General features: G+C 51.2%; 2 protein-coding genes across 2 annotated transcripts; both read left to right on the top strand.

The window, feature by feature from the left end:
• Window positions 1-1,186: 1,186 nt before the first annotated feature.
• LOC141148114 (helicase SRCAP-like) lies at window positions 1,187-1,532 on the top strand (the record flags this gene model as incomplete). The annotated part of the gene is given in 2 exon segments (XM_073635277.1): window positions 1,187-1,348; window positions 1,436-1,532. Coding segments are annotated over 2 exon segments (190 nt in total), but the record flags the coding sequence as incomplete, so codon positions are not given.
• A 770-nt stretch (window positions 1,533-2,302) lies between these two features.
• Window positions 2,303-16,815, top strand: LOC141148108 (uncharacterized). The gene is made up of 10 exons (XM_073635265.1): window positions 2,303-4,374; window positions 4,458-4,693; window positions 4,915-5,118; window positions 5,224-5,393; window positions 5,906-6,102; window positions 10,128-10,242; window positions 12,263-12,388; window positions 12,491-12,652; window positions 12,736-12,819; window positions 13,793-16,815. The coding sequence occupies exons 3-10, from the start codon at window positions 4,986-4,988 to the stop codon at window positions 16,121-16,123; spliced, it is 3,318 nt and encodes a 1,105-aa protein (XP_073491366.1). The 5' UTR covers window positions 2,303-4,374; window positions 4,458-4,693; window positions 4,915-4,985; the 3' UTR covers window positions 16,124-16,815.
• Window positions 16,816-18,425: the final 1,610 nt, after the last annotated feature.

Genomic DNA, 18,425 nt, shown 5'->3' on the forward strand with positions numbered 1-18,425 from the left:
CTCTCTCAGTATTGAATGCTCTCATTGCCGGTCTCTCTCAGTAGTGAATGCTCTCATTGCCGGTCTCTCTCAGTAGTGAATGCTCTCATTGCCGGTCTCCTCTCAGTAGTGAATGCTCTCATTGCCGGTCTCTCTCTCAGTAGTGAATGCTCTCATTGCCGGTCTCTCTCTCAGTAGTGAATGCTCTCATTGCCAGTCTCTCTCAGTAGTGAATGCTCTCATTGCCGGTCCTCTCTCAGTAGTGAATGCTCTCATTGCCCGGTCTCTCTCTCAGTAGTGAATGCTCTCATTGCCGGTCTCTCTCTCAGTAGTGAATGCTCTCCTTGCCGGTCTCTCTCAGTAGTGAATGCTCTCATTGCCGGTCTCTCTCAGTAGTAAATACTCTCATTGCCGGTCACTCTCTCTGTAGTGAATGCTCTCATTGCCGATCTCTCTCAGTAGTAAATGCTCTCCTTGCCGGTCTCTCTCTCTCAGTAGTGAATGCTCTCATTGCCGGTCTCTCTCTCAGTAGTGAATGCTCTCATTGCCGGTCCTCTCTCTCAGTAGTGAATGCTCTCATTGCCGGCTCTCTCTCTCAGTAGTGAATGCTCTCATTGCCGGTCTCTCTCTCAGTAGTGAATGCTCTCATTGCCGGTCTCTCTCTCAGTAGTGAATGCTCTCATTGCCGGTCTCTCTCAGTAGTGAATGCTCTCATTGCCGGTCTCTCTCAGTAGTGAATGCTCTCATTGCCGGTCTCTCTCAGTAGTGAATGCTCTCATTGCCGGTCTCTCTCAGTAGTGAATGCTCTCATTGCCGGTCTCTCTCAGTAGTGAAATACTCTCATTGCCGGTCTCTCTCAGTAGTGAATGATCTCATTGCCGGTCTCTCTCTCCTCTCTCTGTAGTGAATGCTTCTCATTGCCGGTCTCTCTCTCTCTCTGTAGTGAATGCTCTCATTGCCCGGTCTCTCTCCAAGTATTGAATGCTCTCATTGGCCGGTCTCTCTCCAAGTATTGAATGCTCTCATTTGCCGGTCTCTCTCTCTCTGTAGTGAATGCTCTTATTGCCGGTCTCTCTCTCTCTGTAGTGAATGCTCTCATTGCCGGTCTCTCTCTCTCTGTAGTGAATGCTCTCATTGCCGGTCTCTCTCAGTAGTTAATGCTCTCATTGCCGCCTCTCTCTCTCCCGCAGTAGTGAATACTCCCGGTTGTGATGAAGATTGTGGTCAGACAAGCACCTAGAGAAGTTCAGTCCTCTCCTCAGCGCCCTCCACTGGCTCCTCAGGTACGGCCAGTTTCTCCCGGGTTCTGCCTAGTTGTGCACACCGGTGAGCAGATGACCCCCCCGGGATGGATCGGTGGACAGAGCAGGTATATATGTGATCTTCGGTGATGGATTCCAGCATAGCGTTCTCTTCTGTCTTTTTTATACTGATCCGGATTCTTCTCTCCTTACAGCTCCAGCTGTTGCCACCCTCTAACATAACGTTGGCCTCCAGTCCTCTCCTAATGGTCTCCAGCCCAACGATGACCTCAAGGCTTTCCTTCTCCGTGTTACCATTGTCCCGAGTACTGAGGATTCCCCCACCCCCCCTCTGTCTGGTGTTGCCTTACGCCTTGTGACAACGGGCCCATCCCCCACGGTACAACTGACAAACCACCACTCATCCCCCTACTGGACATTCTGCAATTCCAGCAATGACAAACTGCTCCCCCTTTTCCACCCTCGCCTCTGCCCCTTCTAATGGCGCTACCACCCAGCCCACGGTTTGGTTCAGACTCCTCCCCTATATTTCTGAAATCCTCCCAGAATCCGGAATTTGCCCTCCTGGATAGTCACCCCGTGCAGAATGGAAATGGCCTCCAGAACCAGTTGTCTGACCTCCTTACCACCTGCAGTACCCATGCCCAGTGTGCCTAGTACGGTGAACTCTCCTTCCCCGCCTGCCGCCAACATCCCCAAAGTGTCTCCTCCCACTTACAACCTGAGCTTAGTGCCGGCCCCTCATCGCCAACTCCGCCTCCTCCAATGCTGCTCGTTTCCTGACCAGTCCTCTCTCCCTCCTGGCTTTGTCTCCTCTGGCTTCTACGAACGCTGGCCCCACCCCAGTCATTTATAACCCCCCCAATGCAGCTGCCTTTCCCGCTCTGGCCGCCTCTTCCTTATCTGCCCCGTTACCCTCTGCCTCTGTGTCTGCCTCTCTGCCATTACTGCCTCCCCCGTCCTTATCCTGCCCCGCTACCATCTGTGTCTGCCTCTCTGCCCATTACTGGGCCGCCCCATCCTTATCGGCCCCGTTACCATCTGTGTCTTGCCTCTCTGCCATTACTGGCCGCCCCCATCCTTATCGGCCCCCGTTACCATCTGTGTCTGCCTCTCTGCCATTGCTATCTGCCCCGTTACCCTCTGCCCTCTGTGTCTGCCTCTCTACCATTACTGGCTGCCCAATCCTTATCTGCCCCATTAACCTCTGCCTCTCTGCCATTTCTATCTGCTCCTTCCTTATCTGCCCCATTGACCTCTGCCTCTCTGCCATTTCTGTCTGCCCCATTACCTTCTGCCTCTGTGTCTGCCTCTCTGCCATTTCTGTCTGCCCCATTACCCTCTGCCTCTCTGCCATTACTGGTTGCCCAATCCTTATCTGCCCCGTTGCCCTCTGCCTCTGTGTCTGCCTCTCTGCCATTGCTGGTTTCCCAATCCTTATCGGCCCCGTTGCCCTCTGCCTCTGTATCTGCCTCTCTGCCATTGCTGGCTGGCCCTGTGTCTGGCCAGCTGGCTTCATTTGCAGCTCCCTTACCCATTTCATCTGCCAGCCAGAACCCATTGACGGTGCCGCACCCGTCGGTAGGGATGCCATCCGCGGTCCCTGTGCTTTCATCTCCTGTATCTGCTCCCCTGCCGGCCCCTACTTCCAGCCCCTTACCGGTGCTGTCCACTCCGACTCCAGGAACCCTGCTGGCGGCCACCGCTTCTATGCTGGAGGCGTCCGGTAACCAGCCATTACTTTTGTCTCCGGACTCAGCCCCCATGCCTTTGCTAGACACTTCATTAGACACACTGCCCCCCCTTGTACTTAACACAGCTCTCAAATTACCCCCCACGGCTTCGGCTCCAATGCCCATACTGCCGGCTCCTGTATCTAATGCGTTTCCTTTATTGGCGGCAGCATCCGGTAAAGTCCCATTACTTTGTGTAACGTCTGCCTCTACCAACGTGCCATTACTTCCTGCATCCACTGCCACTCAGGCATCTTCTGTTCTCACCACCTGTGTCCCCAACCAGCCCACCGCAATGAGGGCCCAGGGGGCTGTGGCATCAGTAATGTACACCACGTCCGTGTCCTCTTTCACCAATTCCCCCCTCCCCCCTGCTGTCCACCTCCACTTCCTTTCCCTCTTTGCTGCCTAAACCATCAGCCCCTTTACTTACTGTCCAGGTCAAAGCCCCAACTCTGCTACCATCTGGATTGGTGGAAGCCCCCACCTCTATGGCTTCTGTACTCCCCGAGGTCCCAGCTTCGTGTTCCCTGTCTGCTGAGACCCCAGGGGCCATTACTCCCCGTCAGCTGCTTTGAAGCCAGCTGTGGTTTCCACATTGGTAGCGTCAGTGCCAACCCCGGGTTCAGCTCAGCCTGTCATGCCCATGGTACAAATCAAGGCACCAGCCCCCCTGCCTTCTCTTCCAGCCTCCACAGTAATCCCATCAATGCCCGCCTCAGCTCCGGCTCCTCTCCCATCACTGCCAGCCTCCACTCCTATTCCTTTACCTTTACTAACTGCCTCCACCCCCGCCCCTGTGTCCTCTCTGCCAGCCTCCTCACCAGACCCTTCATCTCTCTTACTGGTGTCGGGTCCGGCCCAGGCACCTGACTTATCTTCACCCATTCTGGCTTCGTCTGTGGACCATGCTCCGGTCTCACTGCTGCCCTCCTCTGGCACCAATCCCTTGGTCATCTCTGTGTCTGCTCCCTTAACGCTCACCGCTTCTTCCCCTTCCTTAGTGCTTTCTGCTCCCTCTCACATGCCTCTTCTCCCTTCTCAGCCAATGGATGCACAGCCCCCCGGGATAACTGTTCCTAAACCTGCCCCATCGCCCTCCCCTTTTACATCACATTCCAACCTATCAACCTCCCTGTCCCCCCTGACCAACACCCCAGACACGGCTTCCACACTTCCCACATCTGTCAATAGCCAGGAATCCAAGAATTTCCCAGAGTCCTCTCTGTCCCTCTCCATTGCTGGTCCTCCACCGGTCAGTGTCACCTTCAGTACAGCGTCCGAGTCAGAGATCACACTGGAAGGAGACGAGTCCCGTATTACTCACAGCGCCGCCATCAACACATGCGTCAGGCCGAGACGACTGCTGCCGCCCACCACCCCGCTCTCCCTTCTACTTGGTGAGAAATCTTAGGAGGCATTTACCAATGCTGAGCCTGTACCAGGAGAGATGTCTCTTCTTACATGTATGATCTTCCTGTAGGAACCTCTGGAGGAACGACGGAAAAAGCAGAAGATGGAGAGATTGGAACGGATATTCCACCTGAATGAGAGACGATGCAGCCTATCCCCGGTGTATGGCACCGAAGTCCTCAGTGTCTGTACTCTGCAGACGTCGCTTTCTGGGACTTACTGTACCTACCCTCAGACAGATGCTTTGAGGAGGTGTATCTTCACCCCAGAACAACGCCTGGAGCAGTTGCGTCAGACCATTGAGAGGTATGATGGTGATTGGGAGGAATGACGGCGTTTGAAGATTGGGTGGGGGGTTGATAGTGCAGTCAGGGTATGAGTTGGGGGGGATTGGAACCTTTGGTGTTCGTGCAGTTTGGGTATCAGGGGGGTGAAGGGAGTGTATTGTAATCTGGGAATTAGAGAGGGTATTATAGACTCGTGTAGGAGGAGCCCCCCCCTCACAGGCATCTTCTGTCTCCTCCCAGGTTTATCATCGCTATGCCTCCTGTGGAGGCCCCCCCAGATCACTCTGCACACCTCGCACCCTCCCCCCTCCATGCTTCTTCAGGAGTCCCTGTTCAGAGAGACGTTGTCCCGGGAGCTGACCTCTCACACTCGCTGTCTACATCGAATCATCTCCAACATGAGGACTCAGTTCCCAGACCTACGGCTCATACAGTATGACTGTGGTAAGTCTTCATTCCCAACCTTCAGTACGTATTCCGTATATTCCCATCCATAGAGTCGGTTGGTGCCGAGTCCGGGATCTTTGTAATACCCTGTGTCCCCAACAGGAAAGTTACAGACTATGGACCGCTTGCTGCGGGAGCTGAAATATGGAGGCCATCGTGTCCTCTTATTTACTCAGATGACCCGAATGTTGGATGTCCTGGAGCAATTCCTCAACTACCACGGACACATCTACCTGCGACTGGATGGATCTACACGTGTGGAACAGAGACAGGTAATAAGAGGGAGATGAGATCCCATCCCTCCTCCGCTGTGCTTTCTATTTCCCCTCCTCCGCTGTGCTTTCTATTTCCCCTCCTCCGCTCTGCTTTCTATTTCCCCTCCTCCGCTCTGCTTTCTATTTCCCCTCCTCCGCTCTGCTTTCTATTTCCCCTCCTCCGCTCTGCTTTCTATTTCCCCTCCTCCGCTCTGCTTTCTATTTCCCCTCCAACACTAATGAGCTGGGCAGATGTAAGCTTTCTTTTCTTTCTTTCTTTCTTTCTTTCTTTCTTTCTTTCTTTCTTTCTTTCTTTCTATCTATCTATCTATCTATCTATCTATCTATCTATCTTTCTTTCTATCTTTTCCCCTTACTCCTTCCTTCCCTCCCTCTTCCCTTTCTCCTCTTCTCCCTTCCTCTTCCCTTTCTCCTCCCTCTCTCTCACAGACTCCCTGTAGCCCCCCCCCCCATATATCTTCATCTCCTACATGTAGGTTCAGTCTTCATATATGTCTCTTTATTTATAGGTTTTGATGGAACGGTTTAACATGGACAAGCGCATTTTCTGTTTTATTCTGTCCACACGCAGTGGGGGTGTGGGTGTCAATCTGACCGGGGCAGATACAGTCATCTTCTATGACAGTGACTGGAACCCCACTATGGATGCACAAGCACAGGACCGCTGTCATCGCATTGGACAGACACGGGACGTACACATATACAGGTAATCAGTACACCCCGCTTCCTGTCATCCTACCCCACCCAACCCCATTCCTTCTTATCCTCTCACCATATTGGACAGACACGGGACGTACACATATACAGGTAATCAGTACACCCCGCTTCCTGTCATCCTACCCCACCCAACCCCATTCCTTCTTATCCTCTCACCATATTGGGCAGACACGGGACGTACACATATACAGGTAATCGGTACACCCTGCTTCCTGTCATCCTACCCTACCCAACCCCCCATTCCTTTTTATCCTCTCACCATATTGGCCTGGCTCTCGTTCCATGGCAGACTCTGAAGGGCAACTTGAATTATCGCTCTGTGGAGAACCGTGGTTGTCCAAGGGTGGGGTGGAGGAGATGATGCACCATTTCTTGCTTCAATGCCCCTTCAATATAGAAGTCTATAAGCGGGTAGGTGGGGCTCTGGGTATCTCTTTCCCACTGAAGTTATGCAGAATGGTTGTACAGGGGTTTTCAGACTCACCGGTGTTGTGATTTGCTGACACTTTTTCTACTCGGTTTTGTAGTCCTGTTTCTTCACATGAAATGCACAGTGTCAGATTTCTGCTTGGAAATAAGTCATTCCTGTGGAGCAGATGGTGCACGACATTCTGGTTAGCTTAGGAAGATTCGGGGGTCTTGAGAAGGACAGGTGGAGGAATGTCAGTCTGGGTGAGGTTGGGAAGATTGGGGGGGTCTTGAGAAGGACAGGTGGAGGAATGTCAGTCTGGGTGAGATTGGGGGTCTTGAGAAGGACAGGTGGAGGAATGTCAGTCTGGGTGAGGTTGGGGGGGTCTTGAGAAGGACAGGTGGGGGAATGTCAGTCTGGGTGAGGTTGGGGGGGTCTTGAGAAGGACAGGTGGAGGAATGTCAGTCTGGGTGAGGTTGGGAAGATTGGGGGGTCTTGAGAAGAACAGGTGGAGGAATGTCAGTCTGGGTGAGATTGGGGGGGTCTTGAGAAGGACAGGTGGAGGAATGTCAGTCTGGGTGAGGTTGGGATGATTGTGGGGTCTTGAGAAGGACAGGTGGAGGAATGTCAGTCTGGGTGAGGTTGAGATGATTGGAGATCTTGAGAAGGACAGGTGGAGGAATGTCAGTCTGGGTGAGGTTGGGATGATTGTGGGGTCTTGAGAAGGACAGGTGGAGGAATGTCAGTCTGGGTGAGGTTGAGATGATTGGAGATCTTGAGAAGGACAGGTGGAGGAATGTCAGTCTGGGTGAGGTTGGGAAGATTGGGGGGTCTTGAGAAGGACAGGTGGAGGAATGTCAGTCTGGGTGAGGTTGGGGTAGATTGGAGGTCTTGAGAAGGACAGGTGGAGGAATGTCAGTCTGGGTGGGGTTGGGAAGATTGGGGGGTCTTGAGAAGGACAGGTGGAGGAATGTCAGTCTGGGTGAGGTTGGGGTAGATTGGAGGTCTTGAGAAGGACAGGTGGAGGAATGTCAGTCTGGGTGGGGTTGGGAAGATTGGGGGGTCTTGAGAAGGACAGGTGGAGGAATGTCAGTCTGGTGGGGTTGGGAAGATTGGGGGTCTTGAGAAGGACAGGTGGAGGAATGTCAGTCTGGGTGGGGTTGGGAAGATTGGGGGGTCTTCAGAAGGACAGGTGGAGGAATGTCAGTCTGGGTGGGGTTGGGAAGATTGGGGGGTCTTCAGAAGGACAGGTGGAGAATGTTGGTCTGGATGAGGTTGGGAAGATTTGGGGGGGTCTGGAGAAGGACAGGTGGAGGAATTTCAGTCTGGGTGGGGTTGGGAAGATTGAGGGTCTTGAGAAGGACAGGTGGAGGAATGTCAGTCTGGATGAGGTTGGGAAGATTGGGGGGTCTTGAGAAGGACAGATGGAGGAATGTCAGTCTGGGTGAGGTTGGGAAGATTGGAGGTCTTGAAGGACAGGTGGAGGAATGTCAGTCTGGGTGTGGTTGGGAAGATTGGAGGGTCTTGAGAAGGACAGGTGGAGGAATGTGAGGTTGGAGTAGATTGGAGGTCTTGAGAAGGACAGGTGGAGGAATGTCAGTCTGGGTGGGGTTGGGAAGATTGGGGGGTCTTGAGAAGGACAGGTGGAGGAATGTCAGTCTGGTGGGGTTGGGAAGATTGGGGGTCTTGAGAAGGACAGGTGGAGGAATGTCAGTCTGGGTGGGGTTGGGAAGATTGGGGGGTCTTCAGAAGGACAGGTGGAGGAATTTCAGTCTGGGTGGGGTTGGGAAGATTGGGGGGTCTTCAGAAGGACAGGTGGAGAATGTCGGTCTGGATGAGGTTGGGAAGATTTGGGGAGTCTTGAGAAGGACAGGTGGAGGAATGTCAGTCTGGGTGGGGTTGGGTAGATTGGGGGTCTTGAGAAGGACAGGTGGAGAATGTCAGTCTGGATAAGGTTGGGTAGATTGGGGGTCTTGAGAAGGACAGGTGGAGGAATGTCAGTCTGGGTGAGGTTGGGAAGATTGGGGGTCTTGAGAAGGACAGGTGGAGGAATGTCAGTCTGGGTGAGGTTGGGAAGATTGAGGGTCTTGAGAAGGACAGGTGGAGGAATGTCAGTCTGGATGAGGTTGGGAAGATTGGGGGGTCTTGAGAAGGACAGGTGGAGGAATGTGAGGTTGGAGTAGATTGGAGGTCTTGAGAAGGACAGGTGGAGGAATGTCAGTCTGGGTGAGGTTGGGAAGATTGGGGGTCTTGAGAAGGACAGGTGGAGGAATGTCAGTCTGGGTGGGGTTGGGAAGATTGGGGGGGTCTTCAGAAGGACAGGTGGAGGAATGTCGGTCTGGATGAGGTTGGGAAGATTTGAGGGGTCTTGAGAAGGACAGGTGGAGGAATGTCAGTCTGGTGGGGTTGGGAAGATTGGAGGTCTTGAAGGACAGATGGAGGAATGTCAAGTCCCCGTAGCTGCTGTCTGTCAGTTTCTGGGGGTGCAGCTTTTCTTTCTGTCCTTTCACGTCCCCCAAAATTTTCACATAAGAGCGGATTATTGGAAAAAGGCCGCATGCATGGATTACATGTGTGATCGTTCTTTAGCCTGAGGGCGTGGTTAGGTGTGGGGGGGGGGGGGGGGGTTGTGTTGAGGTGCATTGTAATAATATTATTAGTAAAATAGATTTTGTTTGGTATATTTTTAGTTCTGGTATTTTCAGAAACAGCGGGCGGTCCTCTTTGAGATAAAAGTGGTCTTTGTGGTGGAATTGTCGCAAGATCACTTCTATCAGCGGCGGGAGAGTTGTTTCCCGTCACACTCCGGTCGTCTCCGCCGCTAACCTTAGCCATCGGTAGCGGGGGAGACAAACCGATCCTTTCCCGTGAGAGACATGGAGCAGAGTGAGGCAATGACGGCCCCACTTGGCTCCATAACATTGGATGATGGAAGCGACGTTAAAGGGGACATTTTTTATTGCATTTAAGTGTAAATGTGATTTGAGGTCTTTTTGATCTCACATTTAAAAGGTCCTGTGATGTTTTTTTCCTATTACAAGACGCTTTAATAAACAGATTGTATCAGGAGACCCCAGTATCAGGTTGGTTTTAGCTGATCATATTAACATCTTCTCTGAGTCTCATAGTCTAAAGCAGTTATTGCTGGTTTTGGTTATAAGGCCCCAAATCTGTATGCAGGTCCTAGATTCCCAGAGTCTGTGTGTCTTGGGGAGTCATGGACCCGAATCCAAAGCAAGACCACTCTAAGGAACTCCCAGGCACACACCTCCCAAGAATAGAGCCCCGTCAAAAGCCAGGACCCATAGTCAGTAGGCAATAGGTTCCCCTCCAAAAGCCCCCCCTGTCCTGGTTGGGACGGTCGCATGTCTTATCCGCTCACCATATTGGACAGACACGGGACGTACACATATACAGGTAATAATGGCTTCCTTCCCTCATCTACACCTCCCCACCCAGCTACCAAGGCTCGCTTGGTTCAGTATTTTCCCTTCCTCTAATTGGACAGACTTGGGATTTATAGGTAATTGACTCCTCCTACACTCCCACTGTGTGGTGTAGTCTCCGACCCCCTGACATCCCATAATTCCTATTTATTGATCTAGGCTGGTGAGCGAGCGGACGGTTGAAGAGAACATCCTGAAGAAAGCACAGCAGAAGAGGATGCTGGGAGATATGGCGATTGAAGGTGGAAACTTCACCACAGCATATTTCAAGCAGGTAATTCACTAGATTATGGAGCTGTATGTGATGTACCATGCTCTGCCTGACCTTCTGTCCCATGGTGGTATTGTCCCCCTACAACAGCTCTTATCAGCCTTTAGAACATGGAGAAATCCAGGAAATAACGTTTTCCTTTCGGGGAACCCCTTCTAATAATTACTGTATTAAGAACTCATGGGATGTAAACCTGATGGGCACTGGGAAGATTGTTTCCTATGTTGGTCTTCATTAAGGAACCCCCCCCCCCAATTACCGATGGCTAAAAAGATCAGCACTGATTGGTGTCAGCGATTTTACTTATCGGAGAGGCAGAAATTGCTCAAGTAGTCCCAACAATCTCTAGTGGAACCCCGAGGTTCTGCAGAACCCTGGATAAGAGGCTGATCTGGAATGTTAGCCCAGATATGTATGTGATTACTAACTAATCTTAAAGGAGTCAGATGTAGCCTGTCATGCGTTCTATTAGTCCAGAATTAAAAAATGTGTAGAAAACTGCGCCTATTCCCGTAGTCCCTAATACATTGCAGCTCAATTTCCGTGGGATTGTCCAGAAAAGAGTTCAGTTTCTGCCTGCAAGATGCTAGGCTATCACCATCACCAACCCCTCCACACGTGTAGAAGCGGGGGGGGGGGGGACGACTCACATACCCCCCTAATCCCCCCTTCAAATTGAACTCTTACCGAAATCAACTGAGTTACAGGCAAAAAGAAAACACGCACTGGTTTGATATCGGTTTCTAATCTTCTAGGGAAAGCTGCACAGGAGGGTCACACAGTGATCGGCTCCATTCAAAAAGAAAATGAACTCCATAGTCTAATCCCATTTTAAAACTATTTATTAGTTTCCACAAAAACACCCCCTCTTAGGAATTGCACTTACATCAACAAAATGGCAAACCAGCATAACATTAAACAAGGTCGTAGCAGCAGACCATACGGGGATAGTGCGGTGTCTCCTACCACATTCAGCTGCCTTTTCCAGCGGTGGTCAAGGCTGTGTCCCCGAGCGCAACACATGTATGTATGTGTATATATATATATATGTGTGTGTGTGTGTATATATGTATGTGTATATATATATATATATATATATATATATATATATATATATATATATATATATATATATATATATATATATATATATATACTCCTTTTAGTAATTTAATATTGTAATATTTATATCATATTATTAGAGTTTATGACACTGCCAGTGTTTGTGTGTGTGTGTGTGTGTATATTTGTTCTATTAGTCCAGTTGAGGAGAGAGACCCTCAAAGGTTTAGTCTTCCCCGTTCTGGGTTCTATACATCTCAGAGGTTTAGTCTTCCCCGTTCCGGGTTCCTTACATCTGAGGGGTTTAGTCTTCCCCGTTCCAGGTTCCTTACACATCAGAGGTTTAGTCTTCCCCCTTCCAGGTCCCTTACATCTGAGGGGTTTAGTCTTCCCCGTTCCAGGTTCCTTACACCTCTGGTTTAGTGTTCTCCATCCCAAGCTCTTTACACCTCAGTGGCTTAGTCTTATGTCCCATCCGTGTTCCTTACACCTCAGAGGTTTCGTCTTCCCCCTTCCAGGTTCCTTACATCTGAGGGGTTTAGTCTTCCCCGTTCTGGGTTCCTTACACCTGAGGGGTTTAATCTTCCCCGTTCCAGGTTCCTTACATCTGAGGGGTCTTTCCTGTTCCGGGTTCCTTACATCTGAGGGGTTTAGTCTTCCAGGTTCCTTACACCTCAGAGGTTTAGTCCTTCCCGTTCCGGGTTCCTTACATCTGAGGGGTTTAGTCTTCCCCATTCCGGGTTTCTTACACCTCAGGGGTTTGGTGTACTCCATCCTGAGTTCTTTACACCGGTGGCTTAGTCTTCTGTCCCATCCGTGTTCCTTACACCTCAGAGGTTTAGTCTATCACATTCCGGGTTTCTTGCACGTGCTCCGAAGTATGCGATGTGGTTGGCCCTTGTTCCATGCTGACCTGTGGGTTGCGTTAGTATCGGGGTTCTCATCTCTTTCTGTCTTCCAGCATACTATCCGGGAGCTTTTTGACATGGAAGATATTCCTCGCAAGGAAAGTGAAACGCGTGCAGTGTCGCCTGCGCAGAGCACGGAGGAAGGAGCGTCATTGCGGCAGAGTAATATCTTGGAGCAGGTACTAGCACTTTGTACTTCTCTGACCTCTTTGACCCAGGACCTTAGTCTATAGACTGTGTCCTGGTCTGCTCCCCCCTTCTCATATGGACGTGTTTTTCAGGCGCTGGGCCGAGCAGAGGACGAGGAGGACACCCTGGCTGCCTCTCTGGTCAAGGCTGAGCAGGTTGCTGATCTTGCAGAGTTTAATGAGAATGTTCCCCTGGAGCCAGAGGAAGAAGAGCAGAACCGGGTGGAGCAGGAGATCTCGGCACTAGTGGAGCAGGTAATGTGTGTTCAGAGTTACCATGATGTGTAGTCTGAGCTACGTCCAAGCCAAAACATTAACCAATAACATTGTCTTCCTAGCTGACTCCAATTGAACGATATGCCATGTACTTCCTGGAAGCCTCTCTGGAGGAAGTCAGCAGAGAGGAACTGAAACAGGCCGAGGTAAGGATTGCTCTACCATGGGAATCTCTGCAAACACCTGTGTGATAAAGCCAGAATGGAAGCTTGGGTTTCAAGTACTGGCTCTGGGGCAATGAAATGTTTGCTATTCACAGTCTTTGCATTCCACAAGGCAGGCTTCCACACTACATGGTCAGATTTACAATGAACCACCCCCCCCCCCCCCCCCATTGATGGAGTTCAGGTGTCTCCAGTGAAGGGTCCTGGTAATACTCCATCCTACAAAGACATTGTAGACAAAGATAATTGTGTTCTTCCAACCTTGTGGTAACAGTTTGAAGACCTTTTTCTGTTCCAGTATGACTGTGCCCCCCCGTGTACAAAGCCAGCTCCATAAAGACATGGTGTGACCAGTTTGGTGTGGAGGAACTCCAGTGTCCTGCACAGAGCTCTGACCTCATCCCTACTGATCACCTTTGGGATGAATTGGAATGGCGATTGTGAGTCAGGTCTTTTTTCTTTGGCGCCCAACATGTGAGTCGGATCTTTTTTTTTGGTGCCCAACATGTGAGTCAGGTCTTCTCATCCAACATCAGTGCTTGACCTCACAAATTCCCACAGACACCCTCCAAAATCTTGTGGAAAGTCTTCCCAGAAGAGTGGATGAAGGGGGACGACTTCATATTAATGGGGGAGTGGTAACTCTGTTGGTTATTGGAGGGAGGTGTGGCAATTCTGTATTCATGTCCATAGATCAGGAATGGGATGTCCAACAAGCTCATAGGTGTGGTGGTCAGGGGCACTCCCAACTTTTAAGCTCATAGGTGTGGTGGTCAGGGGCACTCCCAACTTTTAAGCTCATAGGTGTGGTAGTCAGGGGCACTCCCAACTTTTAAGCTCATAGGTGTGGTGGTCAGGGGCACTCCAACTTTTGGGTATGTGGTGTATTTTTTTTTTTCACATGGGTACATTTTAAGTGTGGTTGTCACCCCTTTCCAATCTGTCTTCATTGCAGGAACAAGTAGAAGCCGCCCGCAAGGATCTGATCCTAGCCAAAGACGAGAGTGGTCAGAGTATTGAAGAAAAATGGGATGAAGAAATAAGAAAAAACCGCAGGGTGCGAACACCCACACCGGCCCGAACACCTGGAGAACGTGTCGGCATTAGAATGAGCGAAAGACTGAGAGGAAACAAGGCGGCTGAGCCCACAGACATCGCAGAGAGCTTAGCCGTTTCAGATGTTCCTCTCTCTGCCCAAGAGGACCATTGTGAAGTCTCCACCCAGACACTTGAAGTGCCCCCCGTTCCGGATGTGGAAGACGGCGGCCATGATGCGGAGACATCTTGTAGTACTGCTGTCACATCAGAATCCACCATGTCCCCTATAGCGCCCCCAGTCCCTCAGACAGAGGAAAGTACCACAGAGACTGTTAAACAAGAAGCAGAGGATGAAGGCCCAGCTCCGGTGGAGGAGGAGGAAACTGTGTGTGCGCCAAGTACAGAGCTTACTCCAGGCAGCCCTGTGACTTGTGGACAGGCCCCCGGCAGCCCTGTGACTTGTGGACAGGCCCCCGGCAGCCCTGTGACTTGTGGACGGGCCCCCGGCAGCCCTGTGACTTGTGGACGGGCCCCCGGCAGCCCTGTGACTTGTGGACGGGCCCCCGGCAGCCCTGTGACTTGTGGACGGGCCCCCGGCAGCCCTGTGACTTGTGGACGGGCCCCCGGCAGCCCTGTGACTTGTGGACGGGCCCCCGGCAGCCCTGTGACTTGTGGACAGGCCCCCGGCAGCCCTGTGACTTGTAGACAGGCCCCAGGCAGCCCTGGGACTAGTCCGCAGGAAGAACCCACTCCACCCCGCACACCTCGGAGGAAAGTCACTGCAGACTGTGAGATTCTGCTGGCTGGAGCTAGTGACAACTCCCCAGCCGCGAAAGTGCTGAGGCGATTGCCTGGACGTCTGGTTACTGTGGTACAAGAGAGGCTTCCTGCTGCTCGCCGCCACACTAAGGTAAAAGGAGAGCAAGCTTCTTTAGACAATGGAGTACTCAGTCCAAATGTTCCTGAGTATCAGAGTCCTCCCCGTGATCTCCTGTCTGAGGACTCCTCTGAGACTGGAAGTCCCCCACCAAAGAGAAAAAGAGGAAGACCCCCCAAGATTAGTGTAGACATATCCTCCCCCACTGCAGTCCCTGACCTGCCTCTGGAAGACAAGCCTCCTGAGCCCCATCCTCCTCCTCCCCCGGCAGTCATTTCTGAGTTATCTCCCCCCTGCCCTGGCCAGACTCCCGCTAGTCCCAGCTCTTCCTCCAAGTTGAATTCAGAGAGTGAAAACAGTTCTGCTGAGAAGAGGAAGAGAGGACGACCCCCAAAGCGACGAGAATCCTCTCCAGCTGCCTCGTCTACGTCCCCTGCGGCCTCACCCCTTAGAGTTTTGCGGTCCCCGATTGTAGTCTCTCCAGTTGGTGTGCTGCCTCCATCTCCCATTTGTGCATCACCAAGGTCTCCTGTTATAGCTTCACCTACACCCCCTGCCTCTGTTGTTGGAGATGCTGCACGCAACCGTTCTCAGGTGCACACTACAGAAGCAAAATCCTTCTCTGATGATCGAAGACGCAGCGATACCCTTTTGTCAGCTCTTTGTGATCCCACCACTAAATCTACCATTCCTGTTGTTTCTTCCAACATTCCCTCAGTGGGCGGGGAGGCCACGAGCAGCAGTGGTGCTGATGAGCCAGTCACACCGTCTAAGCGTAGACGTGGCCGGCCACCCAGGTCACAGATGGTCCCTAAAACGAACTGTAGTCTGACATCGCACAATTACAAATTGGACAGTTCTCCTGACAGGAGTCCCAGTCCTCAGATGACTACAAGGGCCTGTCAGAGGAAGCCACTGAAAGCAGAAACCACCGATTCTAAGGAGCAGAATTCTTCTCTCGCTGACACCGATGACTCCTCAGAAGACGAGCAGATAAGGACTCCTTTAACCCGCAGCGCCAGGACTCGATTGGAGACCAGCCAGACTCCTCTTCTAGTCTCCAAAAACTCTGGAGTATCATCTCCCAAAGCCCAGCGTGGGCGTTCTCCCCGTGTTACTCCTACTTCAGAAAAATCTGCCACCAAAAAACGCAAACCCCCCAGTGAAAGCTCCCCCAGCCCAACCTCCTCCTCCCCCAATGGTAGCTCCAGTGGCAAACAAAAAGGGGCAAGAAAAAAACGTCATTGTTCCCCAGCAGAACGGGTTTTGCGCAGTTCCCTTACTGCCAACCCCGCCAGTAACACACGCTCGTCACGCAGTCAACTTCAATATTTTCCCAGCAGCAACAGAGGTAGAAAGGCCAAAACGTGAGGTGGAGCTCGTGGAGAGCAGGCTTTTGTCCTTGTCAGGATGGGGAGCAGGGCGCTGAGGACTGTCCCAACCATTCCGGGGGCTAGCTAGGGGCCCCAATATTGAGACACACAATCTATGCAAAGAGAACCGAAAGAACAGCAGTCGGCATCCGCTAAAGGTGGAAGGGATGTTTCTGCTGAGGAGCCGAAGGATTTCCTGCTGGATTGGCTGAGTATTGGATGGGAATCCGCAGGAGTGACCTAAGCCCCGAGTTCCTGGACATTAGACAGGAATCTGCAGGAGTGACCTGAGCCCCGAGTCTCCGGACATTAGACAGGAATCTGCAGGAGTGACTTGAGCCCCGAGTCTCCGGACATTAGACAGGAATCCGCAGGAGTGACCTGAGCCTGAGCCCCGAGTCTTTGGACATTAGACAGGAACCCACGGGAGTGGCCTGAGCCCCGAGTCTCCGGATGTTTCTACACAAGTTCCTGTAATTCTTTCATGAAAATAAAGTGTTAAGTGTATAACGTTTAATGAGACGCGTCTGTACGAATGAGTGGCATGGCTGGAGCACACAGCGTCTTGTTAAAGGGAATCTATCATGAACTGTTTGTATAGTTTTATTATTATTATTTTAGCTAGCAATGCACATAAAGCTCTCTATTTTTGTCTTGTATTGTTGGAATAAAGCTCTTAATAGTGTTGCATTTCTCTCACCATCCTCTTCTGTGAAGTGCTGGAAGCCATCAGCTGGCTGAACGTGTCCACTATTGGTATCGGCGTCACCTCTGGGCAGTGCTGGGAACCGATGATTGGGTGAAGAGAGAGTAGGGCGGTGGAGCTGCTGGAATCTGCAGTGACTGTGATTGGCCCTTCAGTCTCCTTGTGCTAAATACAGGACACGTGTTTGACCCTTAGGCCTTGTTTATATGGGGCCTATCAATGTGTGCGCCATGGGAGGGCCGTGTTTACCTGCACAGGTGTTCTGTGCATCCCCATGCGGGTAGCCAGTTGGGATGCAGCGGCTGCACATACTCGGAAGCTCTGACATCTGTGCGGGTGCAAGGCCCTCTATGGCCCCATGAGAGCGAGGCTTAAGAAGCACATTCTGTGCTAGGAACTCAGCATTGCTTTCATGATAGATTCCCTTTGCCCGTGATATTAAACCTGCTTCATGTTCCATCCTAACATTTCATGAGAGTAAAGTGAAGGGACCATATGGCTGAGATATGGCCACCTCCCTATTGCTCTAATTAAAGGGTCACTTGATGGCAAACCTTGGCTTCACCCATGCAGCACAATGCAACCCTTCCCCCCCCCTCCCTCGTAGCACATGCTGTACTCCCCTTTTCTTTTCCCCCCCTTGCTCCATTCAGCCACCAGGAGAAATGACCTGGGTATGGTGGAGGATGCCATTCTCTCCCGTGCCTGTCATGTGACAATGTAGTGATTGGCTCAGCACTGTCCACTGGGTTCAGGAAGTGAGTCTTCCAAGTGGCTCCAGCTGTGTTTCTCTCTCCCAGTGGCTGAATGGAGCAGTGAGTGAAAAAACGGTTCAAGAAGGGGCATTACAGTGACCCTGTATAGGGCAAATCTAAAAAGAAACCAAGTGTACTTCTTACAGCCGAATGACCTTGAGCAATGGTGGGTGGTTAAGTGAAGTAACAGATGGTGACATCAATCATACAGTCCAAAATCCAAGACCTCACCAGCACACTGCTTTAGAAAAAAATATTTTATACATTGATTCCCAAACACATATATGGCAGAAAGGCAGAGGAAATGTATCACATATGTGATGGCAAATAAATGTCTGACTTCTGTTTTCTCACCGTACTGTGCTGGCGGGATCTTGGTGTGGGCAGTATCTTTGTCACAGTGGCATGTTGGGGGCATCTTGGGTTTTGTCTTGTATAGGGGCAAGCACAGGTTTGCTTCAAAGGACCCCCTGTGTCAAAGAGCAGACAGAGTTAAGGCTGCACTAAATTACGTGATCTGGGATACTAATGGATAGAATTGGGATTTCGTTCTCGTTCATTGAGGGGCATGGGTCAATCCAGAAAAGATTTTCACTCCTCCGAAAAATCCTTTGTGACCTCTTGCCAGTGGGAAATTTGTTCACAAAGAAATGGTCTGTTCTGGTAGTAGATCTTGCAGTCTCGCTCCTAACACTCACTGTGCCAATAGAAGATGTTTATACTTTTAAAGATTCTGCTGATGGAAAGTTTGCTCTTTAAGGCTTGCCTTTATTGGCAGGCCCAGCTCTGCAACCAGCTATTGCTGCAATTTCTAACTGCAGCTAACTAGATGGGGACAA

The sequence above is a fragment of the Aquarana catesbeiana genome, linkage group LG06 (genome assembly GCF_042186555.1).
Source record: "Aquarana catesbeiana isolate 2022-GZ linkage group LG06, ASM4218655v1, whole genome shotgun sequence".
Classification (NCBI taxonomy): Eukaryota; Metazoa; Chordata; class Amphibia; order Anura; family Ranidae; genus Aquarana; species Aquarana catesbeiana.

Excerpts from the sequence above, each read along its gene's own strand:
- LOC141148108 (XM_073635265.1), top strand. The coding sequence starts at position 4,986 with ATGCTTCTTCAGGAGTCCCTGTTCAGAGAGACGTTGTCCCGGGAGCTG. Across the intron at positions 5,119-5,223 it reads GCTCATACAGTATGACTGTG|GAAAGTTACAGACTATGGAC; the intron begins GTAAGTCTTCAT and ends TGTCCCCAACAG. Across the intron at positions 6,103-10,127 it reads CGGGACGTACACATATACAG|GCTGGTGAGCGAGCGGACGG; the intron begins GTAATCAGTACA and ends TTATTGATCTAG.